Source organism: Panthera leo, chromosome C1 (assembly GCF_018350215.1).
Source record: "Panthera leo isolate Ple1 chromosome C1, P.leo_Ple1_pat1.1, whole genome shotgun sequence".
NCBI classification, from domain to species: Eukaryota; Metazoa; Chordata; class Mammalia; order Carnivora; family Felidae; genus Panthera; species Panthera leo.
The window spans coordinates 11,021,674-11,039,793 of record NC_056686.1 but is presented as its reverse complement, the minus strand read 5'-3'; the positions used below and the strand labels follow the sequence as shown (position 1 = coordinate 11,039,793).

General features: G+C 51.2%; 1 protein-coding gene and 1 pseudogene across 11 annotated transcripts in view; both read right to left on the bottom strand.

Annotated features, from left to right (window-relative positions):
* Positions 1–18,120, bottom strand: part of FHAD1 (forkhead associated phosphopeptide binding domain 1) — a 134,901-nt gene that overhangs the window by 72,199 nt on the left and 44,582 nt on the right. For 9 of the 11 annotated variants that reach the window (XR_006206768.1, XR_006206769.1, XM_042954231.1 and 6 more), the window contains 6 exons: positions 17,027–17,263; positions 12,945–13,068; positions 8,302–8,432; positions 5,874–5,963; positions 4,743–4,847; positions 829–936 (listed from right to left, as the gene is read on the bottom strand). Coding sequence is in view for 9 of the 11 variants with exons in the window: in XM_042954231.1 (XP_042810165.1) it covers positions 829–936; positions 4,743–4,847; positions 5,874–5,963; positions 8,302–8,432; positions 12,945–13,068; positions 17,027–17,263 (795 nt within the window). In the remaining 2 variants the exon portion in view is untranslated. The remainder of the gene's footprint in view (positions 1–828; positions 937–4,742; positions 4,848–5,873; positions 5,964–8,301; positions 8,433–12,944; positions 13,069–17,026; positions 17,264–18,120) is intronic. The other 2 variants (XM_042954235.1, XM_042954236.1) reach the window with 2 other exon arrangements.
* Positions 9,737–10,558, bottom strand: LOC122227691 (annotated as a pseudogene).

Sequence of the window (18,120 nt, the reverse complement as noted above, 5' to 3'; positions counted from 1 at the left end):
CGCAGACCCTTCTGAGGATCCAACGAGCGACACGGTGAACCCTCTTTGCCAGAAAAACGATGGCACCAACACATACACGCACAACTTGTCCTTGGGTTGCCTGGAGCCGTGCTTTGCCAGGAGAGAACCCCTTGAGAAGTCCAGGGTCGGGTGCCCTTGGAGGGCCATATTCCGGAGGGTCAGTGCCCCCATCCTGGCTTCCTGTTTGCTCCCCCTTAGCCTTCGGTGAGGTCTCGTCTGTATCTCCTGGCCCTCACATCTGTGTCACGCATAAGAGGAAGGGCCACTGGGCCATCTGGGGCCCGAGTATTACAGAAATGGCATCCCCAGACCAGCCCGTCAGCCTGCTCACCACCCTGCCCAGGGACTTCCTCATCTAGCGTGAGCTTTGACATTCTGGGGTGTTACTTTATTTCCTTAAGGACACCGACTCTGACATCTGCGGGGGGCCCAGAGGAAGAAAAATGATGTTAAATGTCAGGACAAAAAAAAAAAAATGTGAGGAAGAAAGGATTAGAAACACCATGGGATCAAGAGGCTCAAACTCTTCCCAAGAGGGAACCGCATGGCGGGGTAATTGGGGCCGGGACGGGCTGCCTGGGCCTCAGACAATGGCGAACTGTTCGTGTGGGCAGCTACCCAGCAGGAAAAGCCTGTTCGTGGTGTCCATGGGGGTGCAGGAGCCACACACGGCTTCTCCTCTGGGATAAGAGGGAGGATTCAACCAAGGCCAACGCCCTCCTCACTCGTCCCCACCAGCTGCTTGGGTGCAGAGGACCCACGGGGAACGTGGGTGGGCCGCTGAAGGGGGCTCTGAAGCTCGCCTACCTGACCTACTGCCCTTTCCAAATTGACTTTAATGAGATTCTCTCTGTTCCCCATTTCTTGCAGCTGGAGCAATTTCCTTCTGGAATCCTCCTGAAGCTTCTCTTCAACCTGAAACGATGATGAAAGCATGTGCTCGCTGCTAATGGGATAACGCGCTCCAGGGGAACTCCTCTAGCAGGTCTAATGGCCCTGTATGGGGGGGGGGGGGGGAGTCCCAGGGGGGGCAGGGGCGGCTGCAGCCCAGGTGGTGGGGGTCACAGTCACGCACAGGGTGGAGGCAGGCTCACAGGAGCCACCCCCCTCCAGGGGAAAGGGCCGAGCTCTGCACCCCGGGCTCAAATGCATCCTATCGCAGGCTCCAAACCTCTGCTGGGTCCCCAGCAAGTGCCGTGACCACCGCGACCAGTGTCCTCATCTGTCAAATGGGGATGATGATCCTAGTACGCCTCGTAGGGTTATTACGGGGATTCAGAATGTTTAGAGCAGCGCCAGTGCTGCTTGAGGGCTCTATAAATCAGCTGTTGCAACCTGTGAAAGTGGACAGGAATGTCCACCATGCGCCTTATCGGCCTTATTATCGTAACTGTTTGTCATTACTGCCTTCAGCACTCACCGGTGAACTTTAGGGACTCGCTAAACAATGTCTTTTAAGAAGCACAGCCTGAAAAGAAAGAGTTTGCAGCGGGGAAACCTGCCCATCTATTCCCCTTGCTTGGATCCTAGTCAAGGCGAGGGGAGCTTTCGGGTGCTCGATGCTGCCCTCTGCTGGCTTTTATGGGACCCTGCGGCTGCGCTGTTCGTTTTCGAACATTTTGGAAGCACCTGTCGGGCCCAGGGCCCTGGCACCACGGGGCCAGCCAGCAAACTCCCCTGAATAAACGTGAGGGTGCGGTGCTGAAACAACTTCACGAGCTGTTTCTCGGTGGGGCTGAAGAGGGAAGCCACAGATGTGAAAGGCTCAGAAGAGCCCTGTAGAGCTTTGTTCTGAGCAGTGGGGTTCAGCAGAAGAGCCCGGAACGAGCGATGGGACTTCGGAAAAGCCATCCAGCCTCTCGGGGCCTTCGCTTCCTCCCCGTACATCCCCCCACATCTAAACACGCTCCGACTTCTATTTCAGCAGACTTTGATATGCTCTGAAAGCCCAGTGCAGCCCCAGAGGACCCTGCCCTCACCCGCGCTCCCCATCCGGTGGATGGCACCCCCGTTCCCCACCCCAACGCTCGGGGTCGTCCTCCGCCGCCTCCCGGCTCGATCTCCCACGCCCAGCGATCTCCAAGCCCGTGCTTGGATCTCCTCTCCAGGCACTGAGGACCTCTGGCCCCCGAGAAGTGGCCTCCTCCCTCTCGTTTCTTTCCTTCCAGCACATTCTTCATGGTGCCGTGAGAGTGACCGAGCCACGGAGCAGCTCGGTCTGGCAGAACTTTCTGCGGCGACGGAAACGCTCTGTGTCTGTGCCGAACGGCACGGCAGCCACTAGCCGCGTCCGGCTGGCGAGCACTTGAAACGCGGCCCGGGGTGACTGAGGAGCTGAATTTCGAGTTTTGCCGAATCTGCATTCATTTCAGTGTGAAGCGTCACACGTGGCTAGCGGCTATGCCGCGGTGACTGGAGCCAGACACACCTGGCCTCCCGTCCCGGCTCTGCCACCCACTGACGGCGTGGCCGTGGGCTGGTCACCTTCCCAGTAACTGGGAGCCCCGACCCCCAACTCTGGAAACTGGACAGGATAAACGCTTGAGAGAGACGAAATGTTTGGCACGATGCCTGGTACGTGAGGGGTTATGGCCATCGTGTCCATCGGTATTACCGGCCACAATGCAATCACGCCAGTTCCCTGTTCACAAGCCTCCGGCAGCTCCCCGCCGCCTGTGTGGTATGGCACCCGAGGGCCGGACTGATGCAAAACACCCAGCCGAGGATTCAAGAAGCCCACAAGAACTCCAAACGAGGTAAGTAAAAAGGAACCCACGCCCAAATAAATCATAATACAGCTGCTAAAAATCAAGGGAAAAGAAAAAGTTACAAGCGGCCAGAGAAAATAGATTACATAAAGTCCCCGCGGTTACACATCTTTTTTATTGAGGTTTGTTTTTTTAAAAAATTGTTTTATATTTATTTATTTTTGAGAGACAGAGTGAGACAAAGTGAGAGTGGGGGTGCAGAGAGAGAGAGAGAGAGAGAGGAAGACCCAGGATCGGAAGCAGGCTCCAGGCTCTGAGCACTCAGCACAGAGCCCGACGCGGGGCTCCAACCCACAGACCGTGAGATCATGACCTGAGCCGAAGTCGGACGCTTAACCGACTGAGCCACCCAGGCGCCCCTAGGCTTCTAAATGACTTGTAAAGAGAAACAACATGATCCAAGAGACAATCAAAGGATGATGGGCCTAATGCTATCTGTAAGGTGCTGAAGAATGCCATTGCTAAGTTGACAGTCAGTCAAAATGTGTTTTAAGAACGAAGGTTAAATATTCATTTCCAAAGATGTGCGTGTGTGTGGAAATCTGGGAGAATTTGTCATCCGCACGGCCACGCCGAAGGAAAACACTAAAAGACGTTCTTCAAACAGGAGAACAATGATCCCAGATGGATGATCAGAGATGCAGAAAAGACAGCAGAAAACATAATGTGCGGGTATGAATGCTGACTATGTAGAAATACTGATAAGGTCTTCTGGGGTTTAAAACGTAGGGAATAGTTTAGAAATGGTAACAACAGCATACAAATCTGGAGGGGGCGAGTGAAGTTAGTGTTCTAAAGTCACTGCCTTATCAAGGAGAAGGGCACAATAATCAGCTAATGTGGGATCTTGGTTAAGTCGAAAACACAGATTATAGTCGTTAGGCTGACCATCCAAAGAATAGTTAAAGAGTGAAAAACTCAATTGATATTGGATTTTGGGACGTCAAGGCTGAATGCTGTGGTCTTGCTATTGCTAAAAGAGTAGTAAAAGAAAAAAGATTTTCCAAGCTCATAGAGAGAAAAATGGAACGACAGGAAACCACTAACTCAAAAAAGGGCAAGAAAGGAAGAAAAGGGAACATCGCCTAGATCGTACAGTTGGTCATGAACAGGAACATAGATTTAAACCCCAATGGACCAGCAACCACATCATATATAAACGGGCTAAAAGGCAAAGATTGTCAAAGTGGATTTTATAAGGATGATATGCTATTTAGAAGAGATAGGTCTAAAACTCAAAGACTGACAGAGAAAGTAGGAGCAAGATACGCTATGAAAATTCTAACCAAAAAAAGCCAGTGTAGCTTAGATTAATGACAAAGCAGACTTTAAGGGGAAAATACTACTAGAGTTAAGGGGGATATTTTATGATAAGCAAAGGGATTTTTTTCCACTGAGAAGTATTAAAATTCTAACTTTATATGAACCCAGTAACGTATCGCTTCTCGGCCTTTGGGCTAAGATCAAGTGAACCTAGTAACGTAACCTCAAGACACACAAAGCAAAAGCTGGCCATACTCAAAGCAGAACACACAAATCCGCAATCGTGAGATTTTTAAAAAATATACCCCTAAAATGACTGATAGAACACGCGGCCAAGAAACAACCCAAAGACCATTTAAGTTTGAACGACGTCATTGGCAAACTTGGTTTAGTGGATCGGTTCTCTTCTGGATAATTTTTACAAGTAAGAGTGGCAGTCAGTCTAGACTAGTGGTGACACGTGGGAGCACTGGAATCAGACAGACCTGGGTTCAAGTTCTGAGTCGTACAGATACTTTACCTGTGTGAACTTGGGGAATGTCCTTTGCCTCTGCGAGCCTCAGTTTCTCAGCCCTGAAGTGGGGTTAATACCAGTATCGACCACACGGGGTCGTTGTGAGATTCATGGAGATGATGAGTGCAGAGAGCCTGGCCCAGGGCAGTCACTGGGCCACCCCGTCCTTGTCTTACCTTACTCTTTTCTCGCAGAGTTTTGGAGATCATGTTCTGTTCAGTAGAACTCTTCTTCAGCTCCTCCCTGAGCTTCCTCATTTCTTTCTCCATGTCTTGGATTTGCTGAAAGAGTTTCAACAACAGGAAGTAAGAGTTGCTGAATCTTCTGAATCTCTATGGCTCATTTCCTTGGGTTCATTAAGGCAGAAACCTAATCTGGTATGAGCTTAATTGCTTCCCTTGGGGGAAAATTCTACATCTGCGGGGCAAAGTAAATGTTTTTTTCAATTGATATATGGGAAATTGGGTATAGGAAAATGATTAGTTTCTTTTGAAAATCAGCATGGACCCTGCATTAAACAGTACAAGATGTCCATCAACTCATCAGAAACTCTTCTGAGAAACTCTTTTCGAAATCAGTCTAAATAAGGGCTGCTTGGATGACACAATGGACATAGTCTGGAAGGACAGGACAAGGAAATTTTTCTTTTTTCCCCTTTGAGGCAGAAAATAGCAACGTCCCTAACACAGAGAAGAGCACGTGTCCCGGTGTCTAAGGCGCTGTATTTCCCAATGAATGGAAACATACATGCGAGAGGATTCAGCTGGCACAGGGAATGAACGATTTCATTTTAGTACTCATATTTTTGTTGTTATTTGTTTCCAAAGTCATCATCTACATAAGGCAAATGATACCTCTTCTTTTTGCTTTGTTTTTATGAATTGGTGAAAAATTGATATGTTCCAGTAAAAATACTTCAGGGAGAATTTCTTGTTAATGACAGTGCCCGTGCCTATGATAAACTGAGATGGTGGAACAGGAAGGTTTGGGCATCACAGAGCCAGGGGCACAAGGCCACAGAGTGTGTCCCCAGCCCAGCCCAGCTCCTGCCCGGCTCCAGGGCGAACATGGTGAGGTGGCCAGAACCCACGCCCAGAGCATCCTGCCTCCCTATTTTCACCCATCTCTTCCTTGGGGCTGGAGGCAGCATTTCAAAGAATTAGGAGACGATGTTAACAACCCATCATTAAAGTCCCGAGCTGGTGCTATCCAATGGGCCAAGGAACCCCTCCCCAACACCCCCAAAACCCTGAAGGTCAAAGTCTAGCCTTTCTGGGGACACCTAGGAGGGAGGAGGTTCAACTCACAATTTTGCAAAGTTTTAACTCTTTCCCTTGGGCTTCCTGGTGCTCCTTCTGAGAATCCTCCTTTCTTAGTTCTTCTTTCAGCATGTAGCACTACACAGAGAAAGGTCAACAGGCCGTGGGGTTGGCCGTGGGTCCAGAGTCCCCATATTTGCCCCTAAGAACAGTTCCTGTTGTTTAATCCAATCACATCCCCAAATTCCAAGGGAGGCGAGGCCGTTTGTGTCGGATGGATGCCTGGAGTTCCTAGTTCACCCTCTCACGAGTTCTGGGGAGAACATGTCCAAATTCTTCTTTTAAAAAAATTTTTAAAAATGTTTATTTATTTTTGAGAGGGAGAGAGCGAGCGAGCGAGCAAGCAGGGGTGGAGGAAGGGCAGAGAGGGGAGACAGAGAACCTGAAACAGGCTTCACACTGTCAGCACAAAGCCTGACGTGGGGCTTGAACCCATGAACCATGAGATCATGACCCGAGCCGAAGTCAGATGCTCAACCGATTGAGCCACCTGGGTGCCCCTAAATTCTTCTTTTAAGAGTCAGCAATCTACACCACAGGGCAGACCCAGCTTTGCAGAGTCTGGGTACTAAGGGTGGAGGAACTGGGTGTGTCTTCCTCTGTGACCAGCCAAAAGTGGCTTTCAGGAATACACAGAGGAGCTTCCTAAGTGAACCTGGAAGGCTCTTAGAGCTTTCTGTGAGTTACATCTCAGAGACACATCTGCCCCGGCCGAGGAAGTGTAAAGGAAACAGCTTTTCTGGAGGGCAGCTTGGCAACACGCATTCAGAACATAAAGATGTGCCTTCTTTTGACCCAGAAATTCCCACTTTAGTAGTATGTCTTAAGGATGATGATCAGAGAAATCAACAAATCTGTAGGTTCGAGGGTGTTCCTCACAGTATTGTTAGCAACAGAGAAAAAAAAAAGGAGGAAAAAAAAAAAAAAGAAACAACCCATGTTTGATAACGGATCGTTTTATTACCTTGTGCACATCCAGGAAAATATTATGTAACTTTTAGGACCAGTGAGATATTTTGTAGCTTTTAGGACCCATGATAGGAGCTTTTATTTATTAACATGGGAAAACACTAAGTAGTTAAAATATTAAAAAAAATTGTGTATAGTATAAAATTTTAAATATTTTTTAAAATTTATAATAGATGGAAACAAGTCTGCAATTTAATATACGTTCAAATATCAATGTGGATTTCTAGGGGTAGCACTGTCTTTTCCAGCTCTTTAACTTTGCTTTTCAACCTCATCTACTTCTTTTCCTAAAATTAACACGCGTGACAAAGGGAAGGAGAAAAAGGAAAGACGGGTATAGTGGGGGCCTGATAGTGGAGAAGAAATACCTCGCTCCAAGGGCGATGAGGAGGGGGAAATGGGGAGAAAAAGAATCCAAATGTACTTCAGGAAGCTGGATAATCAAACAGGCGCTGTTTTCCCGTGTCTCTTCCCCTTGGCAACCCGCACGTGCCCCCATAAAGCTGTGACCCCCTGTGTCCAGGGCGTCAGTCTGCCTGGGAGAAATGACGGTGCAGGGCTCACCAGGCGGCTGGCCAGGCGCAGAGGCAGAAGAGCACAACTGAAATCGGCATCCCACTTCTCAGAAAATGCCTCTGTTTTCCCCCGTTTCACAGATGTGGAAATGGAGACCCGTTCCGTTACCACAGAAGAAAGCTCAGGGGTCGGATCCCGGTCTGTCCGCCCCCAAAGCTGACGCTCTGCCTTTTCTCAGTTCCAAACAGCGTTGTGCTAAGCACCAGATGTTACTCCTTGTGCCTTATCTTTGGAACTCCAAGATCTGTCTCCACCCCCATAACCCTGATCAGACGACCACTGTGAATCTTTGAGCTGTCGCCTGAGATGACAGCTATTCGGTTTTACCTAGACTCAGGGAAACAGACAAACCACACAAATACCGAGGAACCTTCCTGGGGGCGCCTGGGGGCTCAGTCAGTTGACCGTCTGACTCTCGATTTCCGCTCGGGTCCTGGTCTCATGGTTGTGAGCTCAAGCCCCACACTGGGTTCCGCGCTGACAGTTCGGAGCCTGCTTGGGACTCTCTTTCTCTCTCCCTCTCTCTGCCCCTCCCCTGCTCATGCTCTCTCTCTCTTTCAAAACAAACAAACAAATAAACACCTTATTCTACAGGATCAGGAGTCTAAAGTCAGGATTGAAGGACGCATTTGCAGAGTCAAAGTTACATTTAAAAAACTCCTTAACTTGCAGAGAAGCTGGCCCCTCGTGTGCCTTTCGTAGGACTCCCTGTGCCTTCCCTATGCCCTCGGCCACCAGCCTCCTCTCGTGGTGGTGGGAGAGGAGAGAGTAGCATTCGAAGCTGGGGTCCAGGTTAAAGGGGATGAGTCATGGGACTCTGCTGCTTGCTTTTTGGGAGGCATCACTATGGTGATGGTGACCTGACACTCACTCTGGAGCTGAGGGCTTCAAGCTGATGTTCCTTTTCTTTGTTCTCACTTTTTAGTTGGTTCACCTCTTGTGTGAGTTGCTGAATTTGCTCATCCCTTGTTGACACTTCCTTTTGCAAAGATGACACCATCCCTGTTAAAGAAAAAAGCAAAGACCCGCAGAGGTCAAAGGGGCAGTAAGACTTACTGTCAGCACAGCTCTCAGCCAACTCGTGGCCGAGCCCCTTCCGAGCCCCGGCCACACTTGGTGCTCGTCTACACCCGAGGAGGATGTGTCCAGGCTCCCGGAGCTGGGACAGGGATAACACTGAAGTGAGCTGAACGGGGTTTGTTTAAGACCTCGGGGGGAATAAGAAGTCGGCGAGTGTCGCTGCGAGACGGAAAGCCTTTCGGGGCCCCTGTGGGCTCAGGTTCGGCAGGAGAGGACGCACCATGGGGAACATACCTCGGGACCAAAGGCCCAGAACAGGGGAGAACCAGGAGCTTTTCACCAGAGCCACAAAAAGGCTTGTGGCAGAAGGAGGCTGTCAGTGGAGGGATTCGCGCTCGCCGGACTTGGGAACCTGTTTCTACCGCTTAGCGTTCTTGGACCTGTTACTTTCCTTACGAGTACCTTTCACTGTATCTCCCCCCCAGAGTGATTATGAGGCTTTAAAAACACATAGAGAACACAGGAGAGTGGCTAACTCACAGTGTTTGCCACATGGTGGCGCCTATTACTTTTTGTGGTAGCCAGCTCCTAAAATGGCCCCAGTGATCCCCGCCTCCCAGATCAGGCCCTTGCACAGCACCCTCCCACCACGGGTAGGGCTGATGTGTTTAATCAGTAATGATATTACGGAAAAGATGGGACTTCCTAGGTGGGTCATAAAGGACTTTTCAGCTTCCCCTTTGCTCTCTGTTGGATCACTCACTTAGCGGGGGAAGCCCACCGCCATGTTGTGGGGACACTCAAGCCACCAAGGGAGAGGCCCACGTTGTGGGGAGTGGAGGCTTCCAACTAACAGCCACACGGGCGAGCCATTCTGGAAGCAGATCCTCTGGCTCCTGTTGGGGCTTTAGATGATGATGGGACAGTTGCCCCAGCCAACATCTTGACTGCACCTCATGGGAGACCCTGAGAACCAAGTCACCCCCAGATTCCTGAGCTCCAGACGCTGGATGAGACACTAAATAATGGTTGTTGTTTCGGCCACTACATTTTGGGATAAGCGGTTACGTAGCAGTAGGTAACTCATACATTACTGGGCTCTCGTATTGAGGACAAGTGGAAAGAAGAGGGCAGGGGTGCTGTGGGGTTGGATTATCTCACATGGTTCTTTTCCGATTATGCCCAATTTTGTCGGTAGGTAACAATCAAGAAGGTACGTGAAATAAGGAACAATGTGTTCCAGAATTTCCTTTCAACAATAGACTCTGTCACAGGACACAGTGAAGCTACTCTGAAAACAGGTTGGTCCCTTTGGGACTTGCCTTCATGCTTTGTGAGGAGGGACCAGAACTTTCATCGGGATGTAACTTGGCCTTACAACTGAGGCAACACGTTTTGGTTTTCTTTTTCTTTTCTTTTCTTTTTTTGTTGCAGATAAAAGCTTGTTTTATTGAATAATTGATCTGTGTTGTTGCTGAAGCCACAATGTACAGACGACAGAGAGGGGCTTCTTTCTTGGTCTCTTCCTCTTCCTCCTTGGACAGAGTCTTGGTGATTTCCTCCTCTTTGGCCTGGAGCCAGTCTTCAAGGCCCCTCGTGGGCTTCCTTGGTCTTAGATCTGCGGGCCTCCGCGGGGTGAGCCAGGAGCTTCTTGCGAGCCTTGCCTCCCTCCAGCTTCTGGATGTGCTCCGTGAGAGTCTGCCTGTTTCTGAACACATTACCCTTCACTTTCAGGTACGGGCTGTGAGACACGTGTGGCGGGCAATCTCCTTAGATTCACGGTATCTTCTGAGCAGCCGACACGGAACCCTCGTCCTCCCCATCCAGGTCACGTCTCAGGCATTCGAGCACTGGCGGTACCTTTTCTCTTACCAGTGTGCATATGCCTGCCCTTCTGGCAGGCCTAAGTGTTTTTTCCGGCATCGAACCCCGGAACGGACAGTCACAGGCTTCTGGATGATCAGCCCATGTTTGATCAGTTTCCGGATCTGCTGATGGGAGCTGGCATTGGCGGTTTCATGTGTCTCACCGGGATCCAACCAGACCTCCTTTGTGCCACAGCAGAGGACCCGGGAGGCAAGCCTCTTTCGAAGCCTGGGCACGCTCATGGCTGCGGCCGCGGCCCCGAAAGGAAAGCGAGGCAACCCCTGTTTGAGTCTCTACCAGATACGGTGTGTATCAGGAAGCCTCTCTGTTCCGGATGCTGGGACAGTGAACCATTCCAGGCCCGTGTGAGCTTTGCGATTGTTCCCTCTGCATCGGTTGGGTCCTCTTTCCCTGTCCGCGCGTGTGTGCTTCTCAGTACTCAGCTGAAGACCGGCGGGGGGCGGGGGACCCTCTAAAGGTCACCGGGCGCGGTCTCTCCGCACAGCCGCTCCGCCCGGGCACTCTGCCCAGCAAACTGTGGCCGCGTGGGCCTCTCCAATGCCGTCCTCTCAACCTGGGGGCCCACTGGGCTGTGCCTGGGTTCTCCTTCCCATACTGCGGTCTGGAGCCCGTCTGCAGGCAGTAAGCTGGGGCGATCGTCTGCTTTGTTCCCTCTCCCCTGGATCACTGTCACGTGGAAATAATCGTTTCAGATGCCTTTTTTCTTTTTGTGGTTGTTTCAGGCAGGAGAGCCAATCCAGTCCCTGCTATCCCATCTGCCCTGTACGTTTTTCTTGCCTCTCTCATCGCGGAAGCAGGTGCTGTGATGGCCTGTGTCAGCCTGGTCCCTGAGGGGCTACAGCACGGGCCAGGCCCCTGCTAACCCATGGTGGACCCCAGACGGAAACAAGACATGAGCCCGTCTGTTGTAAGCCCCCGAGGCTCAGCAGAGCCCAGCCCGGTGCTTCTCAAACTTAAATGTGGGCAGGACACATCTGGGTCTCACCGAAGGGCAGATTCCAGTTCAGGAGGCCTGGGCTGGGTCTGAAACTCTGTGGTCCTCACGAGGACCCAGGGCGTGCTGATGCGGCTGGTCTGGGGACCGCACGTCAAGTGGGTCCAGCCCACCCCCAGTGTTACCCCAACCCGGGTCTGTCCAGTCCCTGAGTGGAGAAAGTGGTATCCAAGAGAGGCCTGAAGCATGGATGAGACCTGACAGGCGGGTGTCGGGGAGGGAGGCAGGGGCCCGGCGTGTTATGTTCCTGGTGCCCAGAGCAGCACCCGGCCTGTAGAAAGTGCTCAGCAAATATCCGAGGGCGTTGTCCATCAGGGAAGAGCGTAAAAAGGCTTGGCAAGTCGGGGGGCGGGGGAGGTGCAGGTAGGGGTGGCAAACTGCAGAGTGAGATGGAGGAAAAGCCGGCGGTCAGGCTGCCCCGGTGCACGGCCTACAAGTTCACATAGAGATAGATGGCGATTCGCCGTGGCTCAGCGCTGAGCTTGGCTTTTACAGCTATGGCCGTGTCTCCTGCTGTATACCGGGCACTGTGAGAGCAATACGCCCAACCCAGGCTCACTGCCTGCTCCCCAGTCACCTGCTTCGCTCCTCCACCCCCCACCCCCTTCCTCTGTTCATGGCTTCATCCTCTCCAGGTCTCTGGGCGTGTGATTTCTCTCTAAAAATCCCAGTGGCTTCCCATCACCCTTAGAATAAAACCCAGACTCCTCCTCAGGATCTATTCCCTCCTCCCTGCCTCCCTCTCTGACCCTGCCCTCCCCACTCCCCTGTTCCCTGCACTCCAGCCACACTCACCTTCAGCTCCTCTCACATGGCCACAGGCCCTTTGCACTTGTGATCTCCCTACCAGGAACACTGTTCCCTCTGGCTTCCTGACTGCTCTTCCTTTTCACCTCTTCAAAGACCCGTCTTTGCCTACCCCCTGAGCTATTCTCCCTTTGCTTCAGCCCCCGAAGCATGTGGCTGCCACACTGCCCAGTTTTCTCTGAAATGGGCTCGTTTATGTACCTACTTTTAGCGTCTGTCACTCACTCCCAAGTGTGAACCCGATGAGTACAGGGAAGGTGTGCTCAGGGCTCTCTCTCCCCAGTGCCTAGAACAGGGCCTGACACCTAGTAGGTGCTCTATAAACATGCTGAATGAACGAAGGGATCCAGGCTAAGAAACAGCCGTCCCTGGACAGTGTGTTGGTTCCCACCCTAAGGCTTTTAGCACAGAACCACCTCTGTGGGCCAATTAGAAAATATTTTCACGGGGGCCTGAGTGCACTGGCGTGAAATGGCTGAGATGATGGGTGCCCTAACGTGGTGACCCCACTTTGTCCACATTTGGGCTTGCGTCGAAGGCCAGCTGGCCGAGGCCGACGCTCAGCAGACACAGCTAAGAGATAACCTTGGCTCAAATAATTACCGGGCCCTGCCCTAGAAACTGGATGGCAAAACCCCCCTCTCGAGGGTGCGCTCGAACTCACTGACACAGGCCACTGAGAGGGTGTCTGAGGCTGTGCCCCAGACCAGGGAGCAGCGGCTCGGTGGTGAGCTGGCGATGTCTGCCGTGGCCTGGGAAGGAGGGGGAGGGCATCAGCTCTCAGGCCCAGGTCGGAGAGCGCTCACCTGAGGTGACGGCATTGTCCTTCCTCAGGTTCTCGCCCTCGTGCTTCAGGGATGTGATTTCTGAGTTCCTCTCGGACAGGGTCTGGCAGAGCACCTGGTTGTAGCCTTTCTGCAGGGCACTGATCTGTGGGAGGAGGCGACACACAGTCAGAGGGGGCTTGCCCAGGTCTGCTGGATCTGCTGGTACTTCTCCGCAGTTGGGCAACAGATTTGGACTGATCTCTGGTGGGGGTGTCGGGAAAGCCGTGCTTTGGACTTCGAACGGGAGAGGGCCTGTTCCTTCAGTGATCACCGTGTCCTATGTGACGAAAACGTGAACCTTATCTTTGTGCCCAGAAAGTGGCTCAGGAGCAGCTGTCACCGGGGATACCTGATCCCTCAGACACCCCGCGACCACCTTTGGACTCTCAGCCATAAACAGACCAAGTGTTGGTTCCAGATCGTCCGGCACTGACTGGATGGCAGAGCAAAGTTCGTGAAAGGGAAGCAGGTTACGGAAGTAATTCACTCAAAAGATAACAACAGTAGCTCGTATCTCGTGGAACGCTCGGAGCTCACAAAGCCTTTTCACAGACGACACTTCGACAGCGCCGCCGAAGGCCGAGGTTCCCGTCAATGCTCCCATTTTCTCCCAGTGAGCAGACAGAGTCTCGCAGAGATGAGGCCACCTGCTCGGGATCACATGGCTAGGCAGGAGCGGAGTTAGGATTCAACTAGTGTCTAGGCGCCCAGTTCTAGCTCTTTCCAGCTTGCTGGATGGCTCTAGGAACCAGCATAGAGCACAGCGTGGACCCGGGAGCCCTCAACTTCTGTTTACAGGCTGACGAATCCAGGGAGGACACCGGATTCTGTCTCACTGATTCACTCTGTACGTGGGGTGATGGCGGTCCCAACCGCACAGGATGGGTAAAGGGATTTTCATAAGTTAGGGCATGGACAAGTGCTCGGATCACGCCTGGCACACGGCATACGGGTTAGAGCCGTGACTACCCTCTGACCTCACCAGGTGTGTTTTACCTGCGGCTTCTCAAGTCTGTCGGGGGGGGGGGGGGGGGGGGGGGAAGGTAGGTTGGCAGTATTTTCACGGGCATTTGTAAGCCCTGCCACGGCTCACTTCAACGCCAGTGTGACCGTTAGGCAGAAGTGCCGTGATTCCTGTTAACACGCTTATCCTGCTGTAGGTGAAGCGTAAAAAATGATGGGGGGCGGGGGGTGGTGGGACGCACTCAGGTAATGCAAGTTGAGGGCGCAGGGGGCCTTGCCACTAGGTGGCGCTCACAGTCCTCGTTCTGGGTTTCTGTCCCTGAGACTTGGCATTGTGACTGGTAAAATTAACAGGAGCATCAAGGCTTCACGAGTTTTCTGGCTCATTTCATGAACCATCATTATTCAGGTTCTATGACAATTGGGGCAGTTACACTTTCTTTTTCCCCGGGGTATCGGAGACACTGGAGAGGGGGCATTCGCTAGAAGGTGGTGGGGACACAGATGACTGTCCCCCGTGCTCCCCAAGGCTATACTTTTGCATGTTTGTGCTTGTGAAACTCTGAGTGAAAACATTTCTTTCACCTCGTACTGTTCTCGGCAGGGCGGGGGGGATGTAACTTTCCCATAAAAGGTACTTGGAATAATTTTTAAGAGTGTTTTTCTAGCCCTCCTCAGCTCCATGCTTTTATTTGCATGACACCAGAGGCACAGCACAAAGAGACAAACTTCCAGAAGGGATGGGGAAACCACATGCCCTCCTGCCCAAAGATGCCAGTGCTCCTGCTTCTGACAGATACAATGGAATTCAAACTACGCATCAGGGTTTGTAAGAGTCCAGATTTCGAGAAAACTCCAGGCTCCAAACGTCTTTGTTTCTTTCCCTACCAAAATGAGTACCCATATTGTCTGTAACGGGCACACATCCCAAGAAGTTTCATGTCTGCTCTCCTGTGTAATAAGATGGGCAGTGAGTCATAAGAAAGCTAATAGTGTTAGGAGGAGAGCTTCGGGAGAGTAATTTGCCTGCTAATGAGCACAGGCGTTCAAGGGCACGCAGAGGCAAGTATTTTCTAGTGATACAGCAGTGGATGGGAGACCCTTTAGAGCAGGCCATGATGCACCCACTTTCGGGGGACCAGGGAGCACCCAGCAATCCGAACAATAAACCGACCTGCCCATGCGGCTTCTACTTCTGGCTGAATGTTCTGCAGGTGGTAGAACATTTAAGAAACTACAACGTGAGCCGATAGAACTTGATTCGGGTTCGAACCCACCGAAGCCTCCAATTCAGATACGCCTTGTTACAAAATATTCTCTTTCGGTTACCAGTAAAGATTAAGGGGTGGGGGGCGGGGAAGCAACAGGATGATGGGTTGGTGTAATTCTTTCTAGACGCTTTCTTCGTGAGAAACTTGTTTCCAGATCTCACTAGCCACTTTGAACACACTCAGAGATAGGAGAGGATTACGTGATGTTATCTGTCAAATATGTTTGACTAAAAAAAAAAAAAAATTGTATGGGAATTAATTCACCCCTTGTCCATGGATCTGGGCAAGACATGCCACCTGCACTCAGGAAATCTCTGAAATGGGAGAATAACTGAAAGGGAAATTACTCTGTCCAACAGCAAAATTGGGTTTAGATTAAGCAAAGAAGATGCTCATTCAGGAGTCGGCTACCCTGAAGGCGGTGGTCAAGTAGGAAATCCTATAGAATCTGCTGCTTTCGTTGGTTTTCCTAAAACACGTCTGAGGAGTCATTTGTTCATTTAAATAAATTTAAATATATTTATTTATTTATGATTTATGTATTTATTTATTTATTTAGGATCCCTCTTGGGAACACAACCAAGGGAAGGCCGAGGTCATACCTGCCTCATTCTCTGCCAAATTCCCAGAGCCCAGAAGAGGGCAGGGCACAAGGCAGTCACCCAAAAAATCTTATGTGAGTGAATGGACGGGTGGATGATTGATGGAATGAATGAATGAATGAATGAACAGACGGGGTCCTAACAGAGCCCTAGAAGGTAACTGGGCTCACTCTCTGCCCTCACGGAGCTTATAGTCTCCTGGTAGGATCTCCTAGGTTCACCACGCACGACCTCAGTCCTTTTCTAGGGCACCGTTTCTAGGATCGAGGCCACGCACCTTGAATTGGTCCCAGAGGGAAAGGCCGTGAACAGGCAAGCAGAGAAAAGAGGCCCCAGGCATGACTAGGTCTAGGCAACATTATGCACGGAGACCACAATTCATCAGTGGCCAATTTTTTTTTAATTTAAACCAACTTTATTGACACATAATTTATGTACCAGGTCAATGGCCAATTTTAAAGTACTTGAAGAAATCTGGGGGGGGGGGGCGGGGCGGGGGGAACCTAGCTTGTCTCAAGAGAAAAGAATGTGACTATCCTGGACAGTGCGGAAATTCCGGGTGGAGAATTTCTGTCTGATGGCATTGCCTGCAAGTGAGCCAGCAAGTGCCTTTGGGGTTGGGCGAAGGCTTCGGTGTTTGGAAGACTGGGGATGATTCCTCCTCCTCCTCCTCCTCCTCCTCCTCCTCCTCCTCCTCCTCCTCCCCCCCCCCCCTCGTCTAGCTGACTGCCCACAGCTCTTTCTGGCTGGGGCTGGGTGGATGTGAGGGCCAGTCACTGAAGCAAAAGATCTGGGTAGAAACAGGAAGCGCAGTGAAAGCGTGCGGTCTCCGAAGGGGCAGACCCGCATTCGGCACACACCCGCTGCTCCTAACTTACTGGGCAAACGGAACAAGCGCCCCGTGGTCTCTGAGCCGGCCTCAGTCTCCTCCTCCGTAGAATGGTACATGTCAGAGGACGGTGCGATTTAAATAAGCCAACGGATCTACGGCACTCGTGCCGGGTGCCTGCACGCTACAGGCGCTTAACAAAGTTAACACGGTTCTACTGGGCTATGTGCGCCGGGCCCCCGATTCCTGGGATTCGTGCTCATAGCCACCACGCTACGGGGACTACCCCTTTCGTGTCTATCCGCGTGGCTCCCCTCGTGCTCCCCGGCTCTACCCAGGAGCTGTCGCCCTGTGTCCCCATTCTAAGGCCTTCACCAACTTGTCACTGAGTCCTACCTGGCTTTTCAAGCTCTCGATCTCTCTCTGTTTGGCATCGATGTCTTCATCCAAAACCTGGAAGTTCTGTGAGGTGCCCCTCTCCTTCTGCCTGGGGGAGGTTTTCTCCGACAGCCTCTGACTCAGGTTGGCCACTTGGCTCTGCAGGTTCGCTATCACGACGTCTTTGTATTTGGATTCAAGTTCAAAATCCGAGAGACGGCTGATTTCTTTCCCCAGCAGCAGAATGATTTCATCCTGGGTGGAGGCCAGATGGGGAGTTTACTAGGTGTGGGTCCGGGTGCAAGGCTGAGCCCATTTAAAAAAAAAATGTAGGGGGGCGCCTGGGTGGCTCAGTCGGTTGAGCGTCCGACTTCGGCTCAGGTCATGACCTCACAGTTTGTGAGTTTGAGCCCCGCATCAGGCTCTGTGCTAACCGCTTGCTCAGAGCCTGGAGCCTGCTTCAGATTCTGTGTCTCCTTCTCTCTCTGCCCGTCCCCTGCTCACGCTTAGTCTCACTCTGTTTCTCAAAAATAAATCAATGTAAAAAAATTAAAAAAAAAAATCTTTAAAAAAAATGTAGGAAAAACGCAGTGTAATTCTTTTGGGAAGGTGAGGACACGCGGGGAGGGAAAAAGCAGACTTTCAAAGTCATCCTCATAACGTGGAAAACCTCACAGAGACAAGAGTTTGGTGAAAATGATACACCTGTATACAGACTCCTGTAATAGATGTTTATACCTCACAGGCACTGAAAATTTCCTTTCTCATACAATTATACTTTCGTGTTGAGAACCAGCACCCCACACGGGAGCTTTTGTTGCTAGAGACTTTAGTTCTAATATTTTTGTTTACAATATTCAGCCTAGCACGGTGGGGACCTAGGAAAGGTCGTTAGGAAAATGACATTCTATTTGACCACACGCTGCCTATAATGAGGGCTATTTTTTAACTTAAAAAATTGAATACGTCCTGAAATATTTCTTTCTCCTCTCCTCCCTTCTGGTACATCCTGCCTCTTTGCGTTATTCACGGAGAAATGTACTCCAGGTAATCGAGCCTGTAAAGTAAACGAGACAGGAGTGGTGACTTATCTGTGTGGGCTCGTGTAAACT